The sequence below is a fragment of the Hippichthys cyanospilos genome, chromosome 12, assembly GCF_059441005.1.
Source record: "Hippichthys cyanospilos isolate Australia breed blue-spotted pipefish chromosome 12, RoL_Hcya_1.0, whole genome shotgun sequence".
Lineage (NCBI taxonomy): Eukaryota > Metazoa > Chordata > Actinopteri > Syngnathiformes > Syngnathidae > Hippichthys > Hippichthys cyanospilos.
This window is the reverse complement of record NC_142380.1, coordinates 11,276,440-11,298,880: the sequence shown is the minus strand read 5'-3', so window position 1 is coordinate 11,298,880 and position 22,441 is coordinate 11,276,440. Positions and strand designations below refer to the sequence as shown.

The window sequence follows — 22,441 nt, the reverse complement described above, 5'->3', positions numbered from 1 at the left end:
TACATATAGTCTTGGTCTTGTCTCAATCGCACTAATGATTTGATCTCAGTTGTTGTGGTCTTGACTACAGCACTTTTTTAAAACTGCATATTTGTTCAGTCATTAACGTTGTATCATCTAAGAGAACAAGCCACTTCAACACTCAAGGTGGTTTGTAAAAATAATATACATATGTGGGGATTGACTGATACAGTAATTCAGGTTGAAAAACAAAACAAAAAACTGGACCTAAATGGCTCTGAAAGGGCCACCGCAATTTGACTCATTGTGGCCCCACACATAAGCTAAAAACATGGAGACAAAGACAGAGTGACTTTGGCGTGGATAGCAAATGACAAAAAAAAAAATCTGATGTAGGTAGTGCGTGAGCGCGTGGTGCGAAATGTTCCAGGCAGTGTCAATGTCTCCTTGACTCAGAGTGCTGCCCACTTCCATACCACTGTTCGCTGTTGTCGGAAACCCCACCTACCCCCTTTTTTGCTTCTCTCCTCCCACCCTCTTCCCTACAATCCCCTCCTCTACCGCTCCGTCTCTGGCAGAAGAATCTCAGGCACTGTTTTAATTGCGGTGTGCATTACCGGACTTCAGCTGGACTAATGAACTGGGCTCCAGACCTGGCTCCCTTTCTCCACGGGACCCATGGCCATATGGAGTCCCTTTCCGCAGAACTTCTGGATTTCACAGGGAGACAAAAGAGTGGCTTCAAAAATCCAGGTACTGCCGACTAAACGTGAGGGACTGAAAATGGAGTAAGAGAAAGAGCAGAGGAGGAGGAGAGTGAATTGAAGGGGAGGGAAAGGCGCAGGAATCGAGAGCGCGGAGGAGAAAGAGAGAGAGAAAAAGAGAGACAGAGTAAGAGTTTGAGAGAAACAGACTCCTGAGCAGGGAAGTGTGAGAGGTAAAAGGAAAGGCAAGAGAGGGAGGAAGGAGGAGGAGAGGGGCCCCGTTGAGGAGAGCGGAACAGGAGAAAAAGTTGGGAGAAAGAAAAGAGGGGAAGAAAAGAGCTAGAGAAGAGAAGTGGGGGAAACAACAGACAGGAAGGAAGGGGAGGGAGACGTCTTGGGTGGAGAGCAAAGAGGTGGGGGGAAAGAGCTAAGGAGAAGTTTTATCGGAGGCACTAGATGAGGAAAACAGAATGAGTGAGTGACGCGACTTCACAGAATCTGCAGAGAATTTTCGGACCCGTTTTCCATGCGAGCCTCTTTGGACATGTACACAGAAAGCGGTTATGCAACGGGACACCGCCGATTTCTCCAGCCCAATGGCATTGCCAACCCATGCCGCTGCCAACACTGCGCCTGCCACGGTGAATCCGGGTACCAAGCGACATCCGGCAGACAGCCAGACCACCCACATCTGGATGGCCACATAGACATGCAGCGTCCTCGGGTTAAGGACGCAGGGGGAAGGGCATCCAGAGGTGGTCACTGCAGTCCTCAGAGACAGCCTGTGTTCCCTTTCAGCCAGTCAGATGACTTGGCTCGATTCAGTCCCCCGTGGGAGTTGAACCCTGCCCAGTGGAGCCGCTCGTCAGAACTTGGTGCGAGACACTGCCAGTCTTTCAGGGAGCAGTGTGAGTGTGTGTCTGCGTACAACCACGCAAGGGCACACCCCTTTCACATCCGGATACCACATCCACTCCCTCATCTGCGGGTCAACGGTCAAGCGTATGGATATAGCAGGACTGTCCACTATAATGTATTAGTGGATAAAGAAGAGAATGGTTCTACTTGCGTCCTACAAAATGGCCATTCAGATCATCCCTTTCCAATGGTTAATGGGCACTGTGCACCAAAGCCCAGACCCTCAAAAAGAAGAGATACCCATCAGGACTCTGGTGGATCAGGAGAGATCTGTAACGGACACCCCCACAAAAGTTTCTTCCCGACCGAAGTCCCGCAAAAGCACTTCAACCAAGACAAACCAAAGGAGGTTTGCACACGTAGCACAGCCATCATCAGTCCAGAAGTGCCAAATGCCAACCAGCACAAGCACCAAGGTTCGTTAGTAGCAAAACAAGTCAGTTCGCAGGATTCAGTGAGAGATCAGATTCGACAAGTGGTGACAGATCTGGAGGGCGTCTTGGGAGGTTTGAAGCAGGTTCACGTGGAGATGAAAGAGGTAAGACTCTTTTGTTGTGTTGCTGCCCTAACTTTTCAACTGATATTTCTCAACATAAGGACATTCAAACCCACAATACTCCTTCAGTTGGAGAGCAAATCATCAGGTTTGCATGATCCTGGAACCTCTATTTGGCCTCAAGACTGACACTACTATACTTAGAATTTATCCTTAGTTCCTAGATTAATAAACGCTCTATCAACTTATCTTAGAGAGCAGCAGACTTGCCAGACACATCCATAACACCCTTACTCGCCCCTAGATCATCTTCAGCAATAATTCTGCCTATTTGCGGCTGATGTAGGGACAATAAAAGGAAGATTAATAATTTGCATTGTTTTATGTAATTTAACAACGTCTGATGTGTTATTTTTGCGGTTCCTTTTTGTTTTTTTTGCCGTTTCCCCTTTGCTGTCTTTTTTTTGCTTCTTGCCTAGGATCTTGTTCATTTGTGACTGATTTCTACACTGTTACATGTAACCTCGAAGACAAGCAAATCTCAAGCAAATGTGAAAATCAAAAGTGGGTGTCTCAAAAATAATTTATTAACAAATCTATATAGAAATTGTGCTTTAAACATAGTGGAATTACCCTGACCACAATAATCATGAGGTAAAATTATGTAGTTAGGATTTTTTCTTTTTTGAGGCTAGTTGCCATTCATGGACTGGAGACATGAGGGAATAGCAAAGGAGCTTCCCCAAAAGGGGTAATATGTTTCTAAAACAGCCACGATGATAACATTTGCTCTACACGAAGGTTCTACTTTGGAGCATTAGTAGATTTTTTTTAAGAGACGATCCATTTGTTCCCATCAGGTCATCGAGCAGATTGATAATCTCACGGGCAGTATGGACCTTGGCGAGGAGCCACGCACCATCACTTGTGGGTCAACAAGCAACGTTTTCACCACTGCTCATCGAGAGGAGCATGCCATGTCACCTCGGGTTAATCGCAAGCATGCCCCTGTCGAATCATCAAGGCGATCGGATGAGGAGCGCATCATCCTGAGAACAAACTCCCCCTCCCCAGTTCACATGGCATCTGTGGTCAAAACCCGCTGCTTCACCCCGCCTGGTCACGCGAAGGATCTCAAACAGACAAACGGGCATCCACCTCTGCTGTATCCCGACCACAAATCGGACAACCCAGAGTCCCATTCGCAGAGCTTAAATCCTGAAGTTGTCATCGGTAACAGCACGACTCTGCGATCGAGGACTCAAAAACCTCCCCTGTACCCGCATAATGGGCATTGCGGTAAAGACCCACACTCATCCAGCAAAACGGCGAGGACCCCCGTGTACGTCTGGAGAGGTCACCAGAACAACAGCATGGTGTGAGGAAGGGGAGAGGCGGTGGCGGCGATGGTCTGCCCCAGTGCCATAGGGGCTTGAAACATGATATCCTGCTGCGGTGAGTGGAGGTCAGCGTAATTCTGAGCAGGGGAACAACTCATGGTAAGTTCACAAACACAATAGAACCTCTTTCTTATGCTTTAAAGCAGTGGCGACTGTGCATTCGGTAAGGGGGTTCAACGGTGGGACTTATCTCATTTAATCCACCTCTTAATACCTTTACAATTACACAGCAGCTCAGAATCGAGATTTATTTAATGACATGAAAAATTGCCCAAAGAAAATTAAACTTATAATGCAAAAAGAAGCTGATCATTAAATATATCATTAATGTGAGCATAAGTGTTTAGGTGATAGAGAACAGCTGTAAAAAGTTTTGAATGAAAGAAATAGTCTCATTACAATATTGTTTACGTTTTATTGGACAACACGACAGATTCTGAAGGTCCCGAACAGGTTAGATTGACCTGGCTGCACGTAAAGGCTGACATCTGATTGGACAACAAAAAAAAACAAAAGAACACCAACGTTCTGTAATCACCCTGGAAACGCTAAGCAGGCGGCTGTTGGGAAAACAAATTATTACAATTTTAGGGCGCAATGAATTAGAATTTAGATTGTAAATGCAGATCAGAGCTCCTCCCACTACTGCTTTACAATGTTGATGTTGTCAATGTTTACAGGCAGCTTAGTCACAGTTGGGAACTGAATTGTGGCTCTCTTGCTTGTGACTAAAAAGGGGTTTTTATGTGTTTTTGATGTGTGTGTGTGTGTGTGTGAGAGAGAGTGTGTGTGTAATTTCTGTGTGTGGGCGGCGGGGAAGGGCAGCGTGTCTGCATTTGTTGATGTCACATGACTTCCCAGTCAACACTGTAAAAGCTGTCTTGTTGAAATCCAAAAGCCATAGTAAGAAGTACCAGACAAAAATACCTTATGACTGTGCTTGGTACCTTTTAAAAAGAGCTGTTTCAAGCTATTTTCTTCTGGCAACATTTGATTTACAGTTCCTACACCAGGAAACATTACTTTCTACTTCTTGTTTGGTCAAAATAAGTTACTTTTTTCAACCTACATGGATTGACATAAAAAGATGGATTTCTTTATATAAATATATACATTAATAAATATGAATACTTGATAGTCTCCCCCCTTAATTTGCAGCTCGATGTAGGTAACAGACAGTAAAAAAAGAATGCAGCATTTACTCTACTCAAGTACATTTCAGTGTCTACATTAAATTGGTACATATTTTGCCAGTCTATTTATACGTATCCATACTTCTTCATAAATATAGCACGAGTCATTTTGCCATCGTTTTAAAATATGTTCTGCTACAACAGTGTGTCTTTTTTCTTGAGATTTTCAGGCCCGATAGGTTATTACATTTTATATTTGTGTCTATTCAGCATTAAAATGCAAGGATACAAAGGCAGATAAAATCGTGAAACGTAGCCTTTTTTCCCCCCTGTTGTGCATTAGTCATGCCTGAATTGGAAGCTGGCGGCAGCTCAGAGGCACATTTTGGCATAAAGAGACCCCCGCGGCCTATAGCTTGCAGTCATGTGACACAACGGAGGCGTCATCATATTTACAGGATGATCACAGCTCTGACTCAAAATTGCTATAATTAACCCATCGTCAACTTTTCTTCATGATGACTATCCATTACATCAGCACGAAAGCCCACTTAAAAGGTTAAATGCCCCACCCCCCCATCCTCCCCCAAAAAGACCACCTTTGCAGATGTTGTGGCTGACTCCTTGTGCTCCCCTCTGGTGCAGACTATGTGCAACTGCAGTGTATTTTTCTTTTTGGGCAAGCACAGTCTGGTTTTAATCATAAAACCCCCTGGCCACCTGCCATATGAGTGAGGCGAGCGCTCGGTATATTTGCGGCGTCCATGCAAACCTCACTGCGCCTCCTCTACCACAACCACGGGACATGAGTCGGTTTAGCTCCAACGAGATCATTCACTTTGATGAGAGTTGAATTTGTTTTTAAAGGAGGCATACGTACAATATTATGCAATCGTTTTTGGATGGTGCTCTGAATTTCTCCAGCTCAAATATGTGCATGTTAGGTCAAGGGTTTGCTGAATGTGAGCCTACATGCTATATTTTGTGGTTCATATGATATTTTTCGATAATTACCTCATTATAAAAAAAAAAAAGAAAAGAAAAAAATGCTTAACATGTGCCAACATATTGGAATGGTGCAAAATAAAATCAACGTAGTCAAACAGTACAGCTCCGCAAGGAATTGATGCCCACCCCCCACAACACAGCTTTGAAAAAACAGATTCTTTGGCACCACCTAGTGGCATATTGAGGTTCTCAAAAAGTGTTCCAAGACAGCAAATAGGTAAGTTTTCAGTGAATGATGAAGGATAGGCTAAGAAAGCACAAACATTTTGTGTGTATATATATATATATATATATATATATATATATATATATATATATATATATATATATATATATATATATATATATATATATATATATATATATATATATATATATATATATATATAGGGTCCACTAATGCACTGTAGAGACAGTATAGAAAATCGATGGATGCATATTCACAGACTAATTCTAGCATCTCTTTTTGCAAGTAACGTTCTTCAAATTCAAGTGATGCTGTTGACATTTTAAAGGTCTGAATGATTTAGTCACCCGCAGCGGGTTCGATGTTAAATGACTGTCACAGCAGATTGGGTGCAATGTTACTCAGCCACACATACATTGTTTTTCACTAAGAAATCCAATCACAGTCAAACCATTAATGTTGACAGACCCCAAGTAAAATTCGAAATTAGATTCTTAAATTGTGAAAAGTTTAGCCACAGCAAAAACATTGCTCTTTTGAGCTCTAATGTACATATCATAGTTTATAACAGTGTTTCTCAATCTGGTTTTTAATGCTTTTTACACCACTATACCCAATAAATATGTAACAAAAATCATATCCCTTATTGATTTTAGTTGAAGATGTTGTAGCAATCTGTGCTTGTTATCCTCACTTTTTTTTAAATCTTTGTCCTGAAGTAACCGATTCATTATACTTCATTTATTCTAATCAAAGCATAATTACTCTCCTCTGTGAAGGTCTGACAGCTCCATTGGAATGTGCAGAGACTCTATCATGAACAACAACTTGCTAATTTAATTTAAAAGAAAAAAAAATCACAGCAAGTGAAGGGAACATGACTCACAAGGACACAGAAAAAAAGGCCTTCTTTTCAACACGGAAAGAGAGGAACACGCTGCTTTTTGGGTCTCTGCCAATGTTAGTTAACAAGAAAATCCTTGAGCTGAAGTACATCTTGAATGCACAGTCCGATTTGATGAAAAGATTTGAACTCACAAAGATGGCCAACGTTAATTATTTCTCTTTCTGTTGTGGGAACGTATTTGCAGCAGGAGAAGCTGTGGAGTGTGGCCTCGGGGCAGGGATATTTCTGATCGGAAAACTCACCCTATGAAAGCTGAAAGATTCCGGTGGTGGAGCTGCCAAACAAATTGATGGATAAACTGCAACCAAACAAGCGCCAAGACGAGATGCGCTGCTTCCCGGCAGGATTCACGCCCACGGCCAGAGTTAGTAAAAAAAAAAAAAAAAAAATGTCACAGCACATCTATCTTCTGTAATTGAAGAAATTAAGTGTCCATTTCCATACAAAGTGAAAAGTGAACCATGTCATAGAAAAACGAATTGACTTAATTATAGGCACACTGGATAGCCCGTGATCCAGCAGTTGAGCGGACTCAAAAATTAGGGGTTCTCACATTTGTCTATCCAAGCCGTAACTTGGGGTTCTGCAAATACAGCAATGAAATTGAATAGTTTTAAACTCATTTCAAGCCAGCCCAGTTGAAATTGTTTTGTTTTTTTTCTTTCTTACATGGCTGTAAAAGGCTGTGAATAAGTTAACTCATTCACACGGCAAAAACATTTTTTTGACATCTAAAGCCAACATTGGAAGTGGATGAGTTAAAGAAGCCAACATTGGAAGTGGATGAGTTAAAGAAGCACAAAACATTTGTGGTTTGGAAGCAACGGATCAAAGGTTTTCAACATACTGAAATCACTCATTTTGCGATTCATGAAGGGGGTACCATGTCCTCTCTGTTCATCATTCATTGTTCATGAACCAATGCATGTGTATAGCTATAAACAATGTGAATTTAGGTCAGCTGAACACAATCAAAGTGGTAGTTTTCAGTTTTAAAAATGAAAGCAAGATTTCAATGTAGCCTCACTTGACTAATCAATGACACGGGTAAATCGAGTAAGGTGCGCTTTGTGGGAGGCGTTGCACGATAGTGGCTGCTGGCTTCAGTTCTCACCACAGCAATTTACGTCCAGAGTTAATTTCCATGGCATAAACTCAATTCTCAAAACTTGCTGTTAATAAGGTAAAAAAAAAAGTGTGTAGTTGTGATAGTCACAGAGAACAATGCCCAGCTTTAACAAAACTTCAGAAATACCAGCAATACTGAGGTAGCATTAGCAATGTATGTAAACAAGGTGATTTTGCCAAAAGTTGCTATGTTGATAGCGTGACTTTTTTTCTGACCTTGTTACGATAAGACCAAACCTTAAAAGCTTTATTTTGTTGGAAATTACAGTCAATTATATTATATTATATTATAATTCTGTCTTAAAGTTATTTTTGTGTGGGTTTTGAATATACAGCTTGAACAGTTCACAATATTAAAAAAGGTACACATCGAAGTAATGTTTAATAGGTGTTGTGGATTTTTTTTTCCTCGATAATAGCTCTTAGTTTGAATCCAAAATGTTGGAGAACCTGGAGAAAAATGACTTGGATGAATTGCAGGACCATATTGGATCTCCATTCTTTTCTTTGGCTGTAGACAATCAAGATTGAGGATTTTTTCCTGGCCTCTTAGATATTAGCTCATCCTTGCTAGCTTGCACATGTGGTTCAGGCCACAAAAACAAAAATCTCCATCAGCTCAGGTTTTAATTATTCAAAGATTTGCCGTTTAACACTGCCCGATCTTAACAAACTTGAGGGCAACTGTATACTTAAAATCATGGTTCATTTGGATGTGGTAAATTTTAATGAATGTTTCTAGAATTTACCACCAAAAAAGAGGACGTAAGGCTCACTTAACCACTGGTTACAGCTTTAAATTTGTATAGGTTGTGACCTTGAATGCTTCCTCCTGTGTCTATCCAGATGTCAGTCATTTAAATACAGAAAACGTCTTTTACAATTTGCTAACATAGCACTTAAACGTACTTGCTGAGCTATTTCACAGGCAGGGGAAATCAATGGCTTACTCTGTGTGCAACACAAGCACTTTCCTTCAAATTGGTGGTTCTCAAACATACCACACCAAGTTCCACCTAAAAATGACTCGACGTTGCTCTCCATAAAGTGCCTGAACAGTTTCAACATGAAGACTGCCATTAAAAATGTACTTAAATGATGACACAACTAAAATATACTGCACACAAAAGATATAAAAAGTAAATGTCATGAAAGTAACTAGTACTTAAATACAAATGTATGCTGTATTGAAGAGTGTCCAGGCAGTGATTCTTTTATGTATCACTAGGGGGCATATATACCTCACCTTCAGAATCATGCTTTATGATAAAGCAGTGCTCAAATAAAATAATCCTCAAACTTCAAAGGTCAGTCCCTGCATTCATACAAATGCTCAGAAGGTTACTAGTTTAGTTTTGTTTGTTTTTGTTTCGTATGTTAAAATGTCTTTAAGCTTGTGTTTCTGGGGTAAAGTTGATGATCAATTTGTATTTATTATTTATTGATTTTATTACATGTTTCAGTATCAGTTATCCGGTCAAAAATCTTCATATTTTAAACAGATAAAATTATTTTGAATTTCATTCAAATGAATGCAGGTTCAATCTTTTGTTACAGACTAACAAAAATGTTTGTGAATCTTTGTGATAAGTGTAACATTTCTTTCTTTGTTGTTTTCTTTCATGTTCGGATACAGTGTTATACAGAGCTGTACTTATAACAATTTTCTTGACAAATGATGCTATTTATAAGCGCAGCGGAGAGTTGGGGGGGTTGGAGGGGGGATGTTTTTGTCTTCTGGGAGGCTTAACAGAAAACAATTGAAAAGCACTGTGATAAAGTGACTTGTGTATAGGGGAATAGCAAAGTTATCTTTTTATGACATGATTAATTTATTGCAGTTAACAGCAGACAGTGGCAGCTCAAGTGAATGTAGATGAGTATCATTAAACCTGTTTTTAAAAACAATGGATTTTTTTTCTCTGTGTACCAGATGAGATAGAAGTGCAGTAGGCACACATTTTTCGCTGTGTATGTTTCTCAAATAAATCAATTTGACATCTCAATTATCTGGTGGAAGAGATAATGCAGATTTGAATGTCGCACATTTTAACTTTGAAATAAAAAGACGTGACTCTAGCATTTTAGTGTCCTTGTCAAGTGATTTATGGCAGATAAATCCCCAAAAGGGAGAAGTGGGGATATGGAAAACTCCTGTCGCTCAGGAGATGGCACTGTGTAATCACTCTTTTTGTCAGGGCTGCTTCTTCTCTTTTAAGCACATGCTAACTTGGCCAGGTTTTGGCCAGCGATTCTATGTGTGTTTGTTTAAATCTTGTCTGAGAATTTCACCAGGCTGCTCTCACGGGTTCCTGTTGCCATCACAGCTCACCGCCTTGGCCTGACAACAAGTACAACCATCTCTGAGCCAACTGTTTGAATCACTGATAGAAAGTCTCTGAGGGTAAGATAGTATTATGTGGATCTTTTAGAAACATGTTCCTAATTAGGAATCACACCGCAAAAGGCGGACTGGTCAATCATTGCATGGCACCGAACCCTCAGAAAATGTTTGGTTGGTTGGTTTAAACCAGTGCTTCTTAAGCATATTTTGCCAAGACACCCCTAGAAAAGAGAAAACTTTTCATGCCCCCCACTTGACGCGCTGACTATAAATTCGAGATTTAAGAGTTTTATTGTCATATGCATAGTCATACTGTACCACACAATAACATTCTTATTCTGTTCACTTCTCCGAACAGACTACATTCCATAATCGAACAAATAATAAGGTAGGCAAGCGGATTATTAGCTATAAAAATTGAGGAAGTATAATTAAATTTGTATTCGTTTTAACATTAACAAAAAAAAGCAATATACATCATCTTTCAACTACTGTTAATTATTTTCACAGCGTTTACAAGCTTAGTCTAAAACAGAAAAAAACGAAGTGCATCAAAGTGCATGAAACTAAAAAAAAATAAATAATGAAAATTCTTATTTTATTGCAATTTCACTTCACATTACAAAAAGTAAGCCTTTTCCCTGTGGTCATTCGCGCCCCGCCCCCAGGGCTGCCTGCCCCACGATTTGATAAGCACTGGTTTAAAGCAAGTGATGAGATCTGAAGATCGCAAAGTCTCTGCTGGTTTTTTCTTTTGTGTTTGGTGGGTGACTTAAAATGCGTAGAATAATTGTAGTCATCCTAAGGTCCAATGCAACTTTGCTCCATGCTCCTCTTTTCTACATCTTCTTGTATTTAAGATTGGCATACAAACCTTCTTTTTCTCCTCTGTTTTTATTTGCGATTGACATAGAAAGCAGAAACTTGCTCGGCTGCACAAAAGACGGAAACCGACAAGCAAAACACAATTTGAATTGTGTTTAGAATTTGTTTTTTTCCTTCGGTTTACCATAGGTATAAAAAACATGACGGCCTCCATTTGAGTAATGCTCCCCATGTAACATAATTAGCATAATTAACATAATTACTAGATCTACAATTTTGCATTGTGAACTGTATGCGTTTGCTTCCATCTTTGTGTCAAATGATTTTCTTGAGTGCGTTTGATACAGGCTAGTTAACCTTCAAAGGCACACTACCTGATTCAGCCTGAGCACGGCGCCAATGGTTTACAGCCCCGGCGTGGTTGCCGTCAAGGCTTTTCAATCCCGCTGGAAAGAGGAATGCATTTTTTGCGTTTTGTAAATACCGGAGTTTCTCTGGAATTTGAGACGGCGAACCAAGAGCAACACTCTCTATTGTCTCCTTGCTTTTGTCGGTCAGAGAAGGCTGTTCTGCAAGACGCTCAAGGATGGAAAACACATTATGCCAAATATTGTAACTGCTTATTGCCAGAGGTGGCCAACCTACTAACGGTTTGTATTTAAAGGGTTACATACTTTTCTTACTTATCAGATTTCAGCAGGAAAAGGTTAATATTTTGTCTGTAAATAATTTTCTATCTAAGTTATTACTCACATACAAATACTACCTTTAAAAACACACTTTGCCCAACTTCTGTCAACTGAAAATTATAGCTACCCAGTGCTCAGTTAACATCCAATCATGGCTCATCTTTTGAATATCACATGACCAAACCCAGAAAACAGGTGAGCTGTGATTGGTCGTTATTAGAGACTTGAGCAGAGGTGATGTTATGTTACTGTATGTTAAGTTATATTATGTTATGTTATATAGCATGTGACATCATTTTCAGTCAGCATCAAGTGTCAAAATGTGTTTTTGAAGATATTATTTGACATAAAAAAATAGTTGTTTGAGTTAATAACTCTTTAAGCAACAAAGTAGCAATACTGCACCAAACTACTTTTTCAGTATCTCTCAAACACTAACTACTTTCAAGGTACAAACTTTTCAAATAGTGATACAAAAACTGACTATTTTTAAACTTATTATAGAGAAAATATGATCTTTTTACTGCTGGTTGTTACTTTGTAAGCCCTTTTATTTTCCACCCGGTTTTGGTTAAATAATTACTCTTTGAACGCAACCTGCTTCCCTGTATTTTGGGTCCACATTCAGTTTTCCTGAAATGAGGGCCACAACTGCCTGCGCACTTTTCAGTCATTTACTCTAGGCACACTCTCAGAAGCTGCTGTTGGCCACCACACACAGCCAGAACCTCACATGCACAATTCAACATTTAATTATTTTCTTTATACATTTTGTTAGCGATTCGATTTTTCTTGTGAGTTCACGTATATTCAAAATAGATTTAAAAAGGCCTTCTTTTGTGTGATCTGGAGTGCACAAAACAGATGGCCGGCAGGTACACAGTTGCAGTGCAACGAATCAACGATGAAAAAAAAATGTAAATCCTGAGAAGCATCCCTCTGTGAATACCACCCAAGTCACCATACCACCCAACTTGAAAGCAAAACATTTCATCATGGGTCCCTACTCAAGACTTGGAGCCTTCCAGGACGTCTGCATTGACGCTGCTCTTAATCTCAAGCGGATGACAGAAGTGCCGAGGAATTTTTCTACTTCATGCCTGAAGCGGCCTGCCACGATGCTTTCCTGTGTCTATGTCAGTTCTCAAGTGGCCCTGGGTTATTAAAGAGAAAGGACCTCCACCCATACCAAAGATTGGCCGAAGGAACGTCTTCAAACACCATCCGTAAAGTGTCTTCCCTGTAACAGCTTTCTCAATTGAGTGCAGTGAAAGTTGATTCTTACAAGTTTTTCAATAGAACCTTGCAAAAACCTTTCACTGGAAAAAAAAAATCTATTTGCATTTCATGTAATGCCCAAGCATGCTGGCGTATCATTGGCATACAGCAGAGTTAGATGAAAGAAGTTTCAAAAAGAGTTCAAAAGAAGAAGGCAAGGCTCCTTGTGAGGTTGACCCTCAAGAACAGTGGTTCAATTATGAAAGATTTTTTTCTGGCCAAGTAACTCTAAATTGCATCACTAAAGACATAAAGAGTTCATATTTTGCAAATGAGTCACTAAAACACATTTTAGCAAGGAGTCACTTCATGGTCCCATTAATTTGTTCTTAATTGGAAAAGAAACCTGTCTGTCACTGTCACGGCAATACAAAGCAATAAATTATTTCCTGTCACCTGCGAAGTGTTTTCACATACCCCTAGGGCTACTTGTACCACCATTTGAAAACCACTGCTCTAGAAAATAGAGCATTAAACCCCTCAAGCTTGATTATGATGATTAGTTTTGACTGTCAGCACAAGTGCAGCATGCTTTTCTGGCCACAACAACACTCACACAGCCTGGGTTTGACAACTACTTATTAAATTGTATGCCCAACTGAGGTGTGTTGTACAAGCAGATGGTGAACTGTGCCCACCTGTGTGCTGTATTGTACTGGCACGGGCCAAACTTGGCCTTACCAGCTTGAATGTTTTCGCGCCTCAGCGTTTGCACGGGGCTCGGCCAGAGGCTGGCTCCAGATGTTGGTGCGAAACGCTGCAGCTGAACAAACAGTCTTCTCCACAGCATGGCATGTTTAAAATGACACACCGGTCTAAAAAGATGTAGGCCAGCTGAGTTGGAAGAACTGTACATTGAACTGATGGTGAAAGTTCAATGGTCCCCTTTTCAGACTCAAGAATAACAAAACGGTATAATTGGAAAGCATATTTAAATGAATTTTTCAGACATGTGAAGTTAATTCTGGAATGATGAGTCCACACAAAGGCTGAGAATTGGTCATATTTTGTTTTTAAAAGCGACAGCTGAGCCAAGTCATTTAAAAACAAAAAAAAAAGTTTAAATATTAAATATAAATATATAAATATACAAATATAACATTTAAATCTCATTTTGTAATTTTATTATACATGATGACAGGGTAAATTAAATTCAACCATTTTAATCCAAGTCAATTTTGGCTCATGCTGTTAACTGAAAATGACAAGACAGTTGCTTTATAACAAGTTACAGCTCACCGCTTCGCTTGCAAATGTCACATGTTCAATCGCAGTAAACGGGTGAGCCATAACATGATATTTTGCACTATCATCCTCAAATGTATACAGTTTCTTCCACTCCATCTACTCCATAATCTGCACAGAATATAAGTCTATTCATTTATTAGTGCTTCATTATTACTGACCTTATTGCTCTATTACAGTTTTTTTCTGTTTTATTGCCTACTTTATCATTTGGTCGATTTTGGAATATAGTCTGCTCAGAGAAGTGAACATAAGAATTTCATTGTGTAGCAGCACTATGCATATGACAATTAAACTCTTGAATCTTGAATTGGGTGATACCTGAGCCCTGCGCACCATAGATGTCAATCTTCAATTGACAGCAACTGGCAAAATGATCTCCTGCTGAGATAGAGAAAAATGGGCTGGATTTTGCTGTTTGAATAAAATTCCACAAATCCAATATTAATCAACTGCAAATGCAATCAATCAAGTGATAGATTTACCTTTACATTCACATGAAATCATTCTACTAGTATTTTTTTTTAGTATTTTGTTTATAATCAATAACCAAAAGTTAATAAATATATTAATCAATTTCAGGGTTAAAAAATAAACTGAAATGACATGTATCACCTTCGCTAATGTTTTGTATTTTATAGCACAGCAAGCACCTAAGTAGACAGCCAACTAACTCAGAGACATTTCAATCTGCGGGTGCGGTCCAGAACATTCTGATTTGAACAGTACCGCACAGGAGTTGGACGCACTTTCCAGACACTTTGAATAACACCGACAATCTACTTTGGCAAGGAAGCATCTTGGCAGCATTGTACATAAACCATTTCAATTCGAGATTTATCTCCGAGCAACTCTGCCACAATGTGCTGTGAATAACCAACATCTGTGCCTTGAAAAATGCTGTTTGAAATCTTCGTGTTTGCTCTCCCTTGGTTTTGCTTGTTATTTCTCGCCACCAGCAGGAAAGAAACAAAAGCCCTTTGCATGATGACTCACTCTCGCGTGGGTTTGTTGTATTAATGGCAACTAAAACCATGTTTCAATGAAGGTTGTCTTTGCCGGTGGCCTTTTTCTTTTTCAACTGCGCTCTGGAGGAAGGGCGGCTGAGAAGGCATTCATTCATGCGGCTTTCACAGAGGCCTGTCAGCAAACATGCCACCGTTGTCTGCCTGCAAAGAGTCTCGCAAGCTACAGTCGCCGTGCACAAGGACCAAAGCAAATACCTGGAAAGTCCTTGAACACTTTACTTCCTCAAATAGTCCGAACTGAGAAGAAAATGCCAACATCTCAGATTACGGGGGATGTCTGTCACTGACATTATGAGGGTGAGCTCAGCTTGAATTCCATTGGCAATCAAAACAACAGCATGTTTTCATGGATTCACTCCCAGTTAAGTGTTAGTAGATTTGAGACATGTGGCAGCTCCACGCCATTGTGTGCATCCAAGTTTGTCGTAGGGTAATAATGATATTGTTTTCTCCTAAAACCACATCATCACTGTTGCTAACCAAAACAGTAGCACCTTTAAAGGCAATATACTGTACAGTATACACATATGTGTGTTTCTAGTTCTTAGTGTATGCAACTACTCAACAGTTAGCTTACTTTGTACACTAGATACTGTTAACCGCTATATTGAGTGTAATTAAACTCAGTTGCTAATCAAAAGAGCAGCACCTACTGTATACCGTTTAAGCATACTCAGAAATGCGGTTACTCAGTTCTGCAACATCAGATCATGGGTGCTATTGTCATCTGCTGAGCTAAGATCTTAACCAAACAGTGGACAAAAACACATCACTCCTTAATCGTTTTTATTGTATCAAATTTGACATGAAATAAAATTAACAAACATGTTCAAGCATTATTAAAAGTTTTACACAACTTTAAGGCATATTGCACATTCTCTCTGAACATTCCTCTACACTTTGGCTCTTAATTTGTTTCATTTTATTTTTTGTTACAGTCAACATTTGACAACATGCATAAAATGGCAACCAGCAATTCACGGAGCTCTGACAGTTCTAAAGACACAATTTACATTTCAAACTCATTAAATTACTCACATACTTTTGAAAGTGTACAAATAAGAAATACAATTGTGTGTATAGAAATGTCTTTTTTTCAAGATTTTTCTACCTTGTTGAAGAAAAAAAAAAGTACAATTTTAAGAAAAAGCAGCGATATTACAATCCCACAGTTATTGGATTTACAAGAAAACATTAAATACAGATTTGTATATTTTTGAGACTAAAGTTATAACTATACAAGAATTAAACACAATTTTCAATAAAAAAGCGGTATATTTTTTAGCTTAAAGTCATAATATTGCATGGATAAAGTCATCTATTTTTTTAAAGTTGTGTATTAAGAATATCTTACACTAGTGAGAAAAAGTAAAACTATAACAATAAGGTTGTATATTGTTGCAAAAAAGTTGCATATAATAGAGAATAAAGTCATTCTTTTTCAGTATAAGACAATTATCTGTGTCGTGTTTCCAGTTCAGGGTGTCTCTAAAAATCCTTCATTCAAACAAGTACTAGTGTGTTATACACGTTTCATAAATTTTTCACTTTTTTCGAAAAAAAAAATGCAGAAAGGAGTCCTTGGTCACAGTGGTAGAAAGATTTCAAACTTGTTGCTGAAATTGATTAACCGATGACATTTTTCTCTTTCTTTCTTGGATCTTAGTGGGTACCTTTTCCGATGATCATGCAAAGCACTTGTGTTTATATTTAAGGACAGACTTGCATAATTTGCAACTGATCGTCACAAGTTTCTTTTTTTAGTAAATTATTTCCACAGCCTTGAGGCACTGTTTGCTGCGCAGACCCACCAACTTTTGCTCTCTTCTTAGCGTCTATTTTGTTCATGTAGAGCTGCGTGGTTTCAGATGAATTGACTTCAAGCGCTGACTGTCATTGTGAAATGCTAGTCAACTTTTAGATTAGTCAACAAATGGATGTAAAATCAAGTCTCTTGTACAATTTGTCTAAACATCACAACATATTTTCCACCACAGAAAACATCATTCAAGCAAAAAAAAAAAAAATCATGTCGGACGATCACATATAAAACAAAAACGAATGTTATCAAATGCAACATGTTAAGATGGAATGATCCAAAACATGTGAGGAGTTTCTGTTGAAATTTGAAGGATGTTCACCCCCTGAAAAACAGGAATAAAATGTGAATAGCTTGCATTAACGTTTATGACGGACATAATTGAATCGCTCTCGGGCACCTTATTTGACAGTTGCGCGTCTGAACGTAAACGCCCGTGTACGTGATGTCGCATCTCACAATATTGTTGGTGAAGTCCGACTCCAGTACATAGAAGTTGGGATTGACGGTGATCTGATGAAGTTGTTAAAAAATGTATCTCAATGAAATGAATTCATTTTGTACATTTTTTTTTTTTTGTTTACCTTCAAGACATAGTTTCCTGGTGTGACATCGGTGATGTCGATCCACTGGCAGTCGATGTTGGCGGCGTAGAGGTCGTGACAGCCTGGGCTCAGACCCTTAAAAATATTACAACAAAACGTTCAATCACAAAACAGCAGGAATGTTCCACAGGATGTCCTTTGCCAATTTTCCCACATTTGTTATTTTTTTATGTTGTATAAGAGCTGGTCTAGATTACAGTTGGGAGCATGTTTTGGCCATTGAGGGGCCGCATCACCTGGGTGTGAGCCGTGCAGGCGTAGCGCCGTCGTACACCCGTGTCGCAGCCTGTGTCCTCCAGGCAAAAACTGGCTTTGTGTCCTTCTGCCACTTTGTGACCACTGACGGCGTCCAGGAGGTCGTAGTTGCTGAATGCCTCCATGCTGTGATAGTGTCTGTTGAAGAAACCCAAAAGCATGTAAATTAGACTGGCTGGCTGCAACCTTCAGCAACTTGGCTTCAACAATCAGGAAGAATGGTGTTGATTAGGAAGAATGGTGTTGATTAAAATTAAAACATAACATCATTCATCTTGCCCATCACAGACTTGCTCAAACATGGAGTTTTCTCATTCTAGTTTGGTAAAGAGCTTTGCTATGGCTCACTACATTAGAGGCTTAATTGCTATCATTAGCTGTGGCTGCATTCGGAGATGGGGTGCTTTGCATTTATGGGGTAGGCTAAACTTGAGCTGCTTCTGTGGTAAGCAAGCTCCTTCTTATCACTATTTTTCTCAAAGGTGCCAACATGTTGTTATTTCAAGTTAAATTTATGCTGCTCCATTTTTGATTGACCTTTGTTTTTCAATCCCCAAGAAGCTTGATGGATAGAAAAGGATCTAATCATCATACAGAAAGCATAAAGTTAGAAATTAAAAATTAGATTAACAAACAACACTTTAATTATGACTGTAACTATTTGATTACAATGAATCCATTGCTACTTTCTACTACCCCCTGTAGTGTGTGTGTGTGTGTGTGTATATATATATATATATATATATATATATATATATATTTATATATATATATTTTTATATATATATATATATATATATATATATATATATATATATATATATATATATATATATATATATATATATATATATATATATATATATATATATATATATATATATATATATATATATATATATATATATATATATATATATATATATATTTATATTAAATGATTGAAGGACTTACTGGTGACAACTGTGCCAGTCCCACTGGTGTCTGGGCTTGACTGGAAGGAAGTCTGCAGTGCCCTGGTTCTTCACCTTTTGCGGAAAGCGTAGGAGCACTCGGAAGTCGATGTCTCGCACTGAGGGTTCGTAGGCTGACCTAGTTGCCACATTTACACATCACAAACTAACTCGGTGTGCATGTGTGTTTTTGTATAGGTATGTGTGTGTATTACCTGGCCAGGCAGTCTTCCTCTGCAGCACAACGCAATGCAAACATCTGCATGCGTTGTATGTAAGCGCCCGCTTGGATGGCATACGGGTCTGGCACCAGGTCAGGAAGCCCTGAGGGAAAACAGTCTAGGTTAGAGTGTGTGCTTTTTCACCAATACCTCTTCGATCCATCCTAAGAGCAGCAGTCAAAATGTGTGACAGAGTAAAAGTAGTGGTGGGAAACCTGCGGCACGTGTAGCTCACCAGAGTGTTTGATTGGACTGGCTGTGCAATTCAAAGATGAAAAGTCTTCTTTAAAATTGTATTTCCTTCATTTATTAATTCTTCATTTGCGATATATCTTGACAAAAAAAGAATTATTTGCTCTAAAATTACAGGCCATCAGGTGGTTAGTTTGCAGCTATCTCATCCATCTCGTTCGTCCTCATCACCTGAGTGTCTCAGGCATGTAGCCGCAGGTTAACATAACCACAAAGTCAGTCATCGAACTGAGGCGTGGGGTGTCCTTTCGCTGAGTGTACGTCATTTACATCAAATAGTTTTTTAAAATCATGCTTTGCCTGGTTCCTCGCTTGTTTTGTATGGGCAAGTGGCACGAAATCTGACAACTTACTGTACAAGGAAAGCCAGTAAATAGTGGCATCATTATTTTTGTGTTTTTACTATTCTGCACCAAAGAGCAATAGTTATTTTAAAAATACGCCATATTGCCAAATAAAGTTAGCTACCGTTTTGGAAGTATCTTGTCCCGTATCCTGGGTCAGGGGGTCGTCGCGCGTGGGCCCCCGCTCGTCCTCTGGGGGGGTACATGTTGTACAATACCGAATTGCCGTATGACTGCTGCGAGTCGTCGTTAAACATGCCCTCCGCTTCGTCAGAGGCGTTCTCATCCAGCGGGTGGTACGGCGCGGGGGGGCCGGGGTCCCCTTCCGGGTACCTGAAGGCAGACCGTGCGTCTGGGAGCGCGCGTGACGGTACATCCCCACGGCCACGTGGGACCGAACCGTCCACGATGAGACCGCTGGCCCATCTGAGGGCATCCCTCGTGAAGCCCACCGGGGCGCCGCGGTGTGGTCCCACGCGTGGCTGATGAGCTCCGGGGGATCCGGGTGAGATCCTCACCCTGCTGCCTGATCCCGTCGCTCGGTCCCGGCTGCTGACGTAAACGCGCGCCGGGGCTTCGAATTCGGAGCCGGTGCTCATGAGGCTGTGTATCTGGCCGTTGTTCTCCCACTGGATTCGGTGGCGCCAGGGGCCACCCTGCGCCGGCTCTGGGTGCTGCTGTTGCCCGCTGGTGACTAGGAATAGTCCGTGACCGAGACAGAAGAAGACAAGAGACGCGATTGCCATGGCAACCAAACTACAAGTCTAAAAAACACAACAAACTCATGTACGTGAACAATTAAGAGATCCCACGCTTGTAAATGTCTTGCTGCCCAACCAGGTCCACTTCTGTCAGGACTCGGGTGGGCTGGACGCCCATTCTACCGCCCCCCCCCCCCCCCCTTTTTTTTTTTCTTTTTCGTCCCTTATCCAATTCAGTCCATTGAGCGCCTGTGGTCAAACCTTCTACTTTTAACCCTTCACTCGTGAGATAGTTTGCTGAGTAAACTTTCACGCATAGATGTTAACTGGGGGTGTGGTCGTCCGACGTGTACACACACCACTTTGCCCATTTAGTAGTACTGTATGAGGATAAAAGGTTGGGGAATAAACTTTTCTAATAAATCACAGCAAACAAACTATCCCCCCCTAGTGGCTGTTTTCGGGCCACTCACATGAGAAAATATTAAATTAAAAAAAATATAATAATGTAATATATATATATATATATACATATAAATATATATATAAATATATATATATATATATTTATATATAAATATTTATATATATATATATATATATATATATATATATATATATATATATATATATATATATATATATATATATATATATATATATATATATATATATATATATATATATATATATATATATATATATATATGTTTTTATTTATCGGGTACCCATCACACACAGTCTTAAATGACTGTGTGTCAAATGAGTCAAAAGTATTTTTTTTTTCTCCCGCTTCACCACCCAATGTGGAAACCATTAAAATTTGTAACTTTTTAAAAAAAATGAATTTTACAGTGCATATTTATAAAATATTTTAAATAAAATAGCTCAAAACTACTGTTTCTTTTACCTTTCTGCAGTTCTTAACGAAAATAAATAACTTCAAAAGATTTTAAACAAAATTGCTTTAAATTACTGTTTCCAAAAAAAAATCCAAAATTTAGCCCTTAAAAAATATCTAACATATTACTATAAAATAAATATATATTTTTTTATTCTTTTAGTGGTCTGTTGAAACGTTGTAGAAATGTGTTGTGGCAAAAGTGATTAAAAAAAAAAAAAAAAAAAAAAATATATATATATATATATATATATATATATATATATATATATATATATATATATATATATATATATATATATATATATATACATACACATACATATTGTAGTACAGTACTTCTACAGCTTGAGGGCAATATTGCCAAACTGAATTACCATGCACAACTTCACACGGGCATTTGGGAATCCACATCGTTTATAAAGTACTACAACTAAAACTACTACTTCTATTACTACTACTACTACTAGTAATAATAGGAATAGTAACAATGACAATACATTTTAATATTAATGCACCACCATATCATCATCACCATTATCATCATCAACTTCATTTGCAGTTTTCACAATTTAATTGTTTAAAATTTGTAATGCGACAGTGAACTGAACTCGCTTCACAGCAAGCAGCACTTTGGAAAATCGAGAACAATTCTTTAAAAAGGAGCCTTCAAGATGTTTAATCTCACCTTCATCAACACTTTGTGGTCTTACAGTAAGACAACTCCCTAATCTTATCCTTTAAGGCTGCTAGTTTTATGATAAAGCTAAATAGCATTTATGTTGCTTTGATCCTTCAAGTAATTTGATTCAACATAATAGGTGTAACAGACTCTTTATCCTGGTTTCAGAAGGACTATTAGCAATGTACTGATTGATGAGCTCATGAACTGGTGGTTAAAGATGTTTCAATGAACAATTTTTTGCACGTAAAATACAATATTATGGAGTACCATTTCCTGTTTTCCTGTGGTTGTGAAATATGAAACTAGGCCACAATAGAAAATTCGGATGTCAAGCACAGTTCACAGCGTTGACATTGTCACACCGTGTCTGTACGAGCCGTCCACTTGCCACATGCCATCAAGACCAAGGGACTCTCTGCCGGTCCAAATAGGGCCACTCCGCTTGTGATTCTAT

General features: G+C 39.1%; 2 protein-coding genes across 2 annotated transcripts; one reads left to right on the top strand and one right to left on the bottom strand.

Moving 5' to 3' along the window:
* The first annotated feature begins 1,110 nt into the window (after nucleotides 1–1,110).
* On the top strand, nucleotides 1,111–9,924 carry LOC148414838 (uncharacterized). The gene is made up of 3 exons (XM_088428656.1): nucleotides 1,111–2,121; nucleotides 2,940–3,578; nucleotides 6,899–9,924. Exons 1-2 carry the CDS (start codon nucleotides 1,192–1,194, stop codon nucleotides 3,459–3,461), a joined length of 1,452 nt encoding a protein of 483 aa, XP_088284782.1. The 5' UTR covers nucleotides 1,111–1,191; the 3' UTR covers nucleotides 3,462–3,578; nucleotides 6,899–9,924.
* A 6,100-nt stretch (nucleotides 9,925–16,024) lies between these two features.
* On the bottom strand, nucleotides 16,025–20,536 carry LOC148414837 (protein-lysine 6-oxidase-like). Its single transcript, XM_088429357.1, has 7 exons — nucleotides 19,825–20,536; nucleotides 19,099–19,207; nucleotides 18,885–19,022; nucleotides 17,912–18,068; nucleotides 17,655–17,750; nucleotides 17,471–17,583; nucleotides 16,025–17,395 (listed from the first exon to the last, which is right to left on the bottom strand). Exons 1-7 carry the CDS (start codon nucleotides 20,444–20,446, stop codon nucleotides 17,389–17,391), a joined length of 1,242 nt encoding a protein of 413 aa, XP_088285483.1. The 5' UTR covers nucleotides 20,447–20,536; the 3' UTR covers nucleotides 16,025–17,388.
* Between the last annotated feature and the right edge of the window lie 1,905 nt (nucleotides 20,537–22,441).

What these genes read in the sequence shown, in the direction of transcription:
- LOC148414838 (XM_088428656.1), top strand. Translation starts at nt 1,192, where the DNA reads ATGCGAGCCTCTTTGGACATGTACACAGAAAGCGGTTATGCAACGGGA. An exon ending in TTCACGTGGAGATGAAAGAG is followed by an intron (nt 2,122 to 2,939) that starts GTAAGACTCTTT and finishes TGTTCCCATCAG; the next exon opens with GTCATCGAGCAGATTGATAA.
- LOC148414837 (XM_088429357.1), bottom strand. Translation starts at nt 20,446, where the DNA reads ATGGCAATCGCGTCTCTTGTCTTCTTCTGTCTCGGTCACGGACTATTC. An exon ending in GAGGAAGACTGCCTGGCCAG is followed by an intron (nt 19,023 to 19,098) that starts GTAATACACACA and finishes TGTGGCAACTAG; the next exon opens with GTCAGCCTACGAACCCTCAG. An exon ending in CCTGCACGGCTCACACCCAG is followed by an intron (nt 17,751 to 17,911) that starts GTGATGCGGCCC and finishes AATATTTTTAAG; the next exon opens with GGTCTGAGCCCAGGCTGTCA.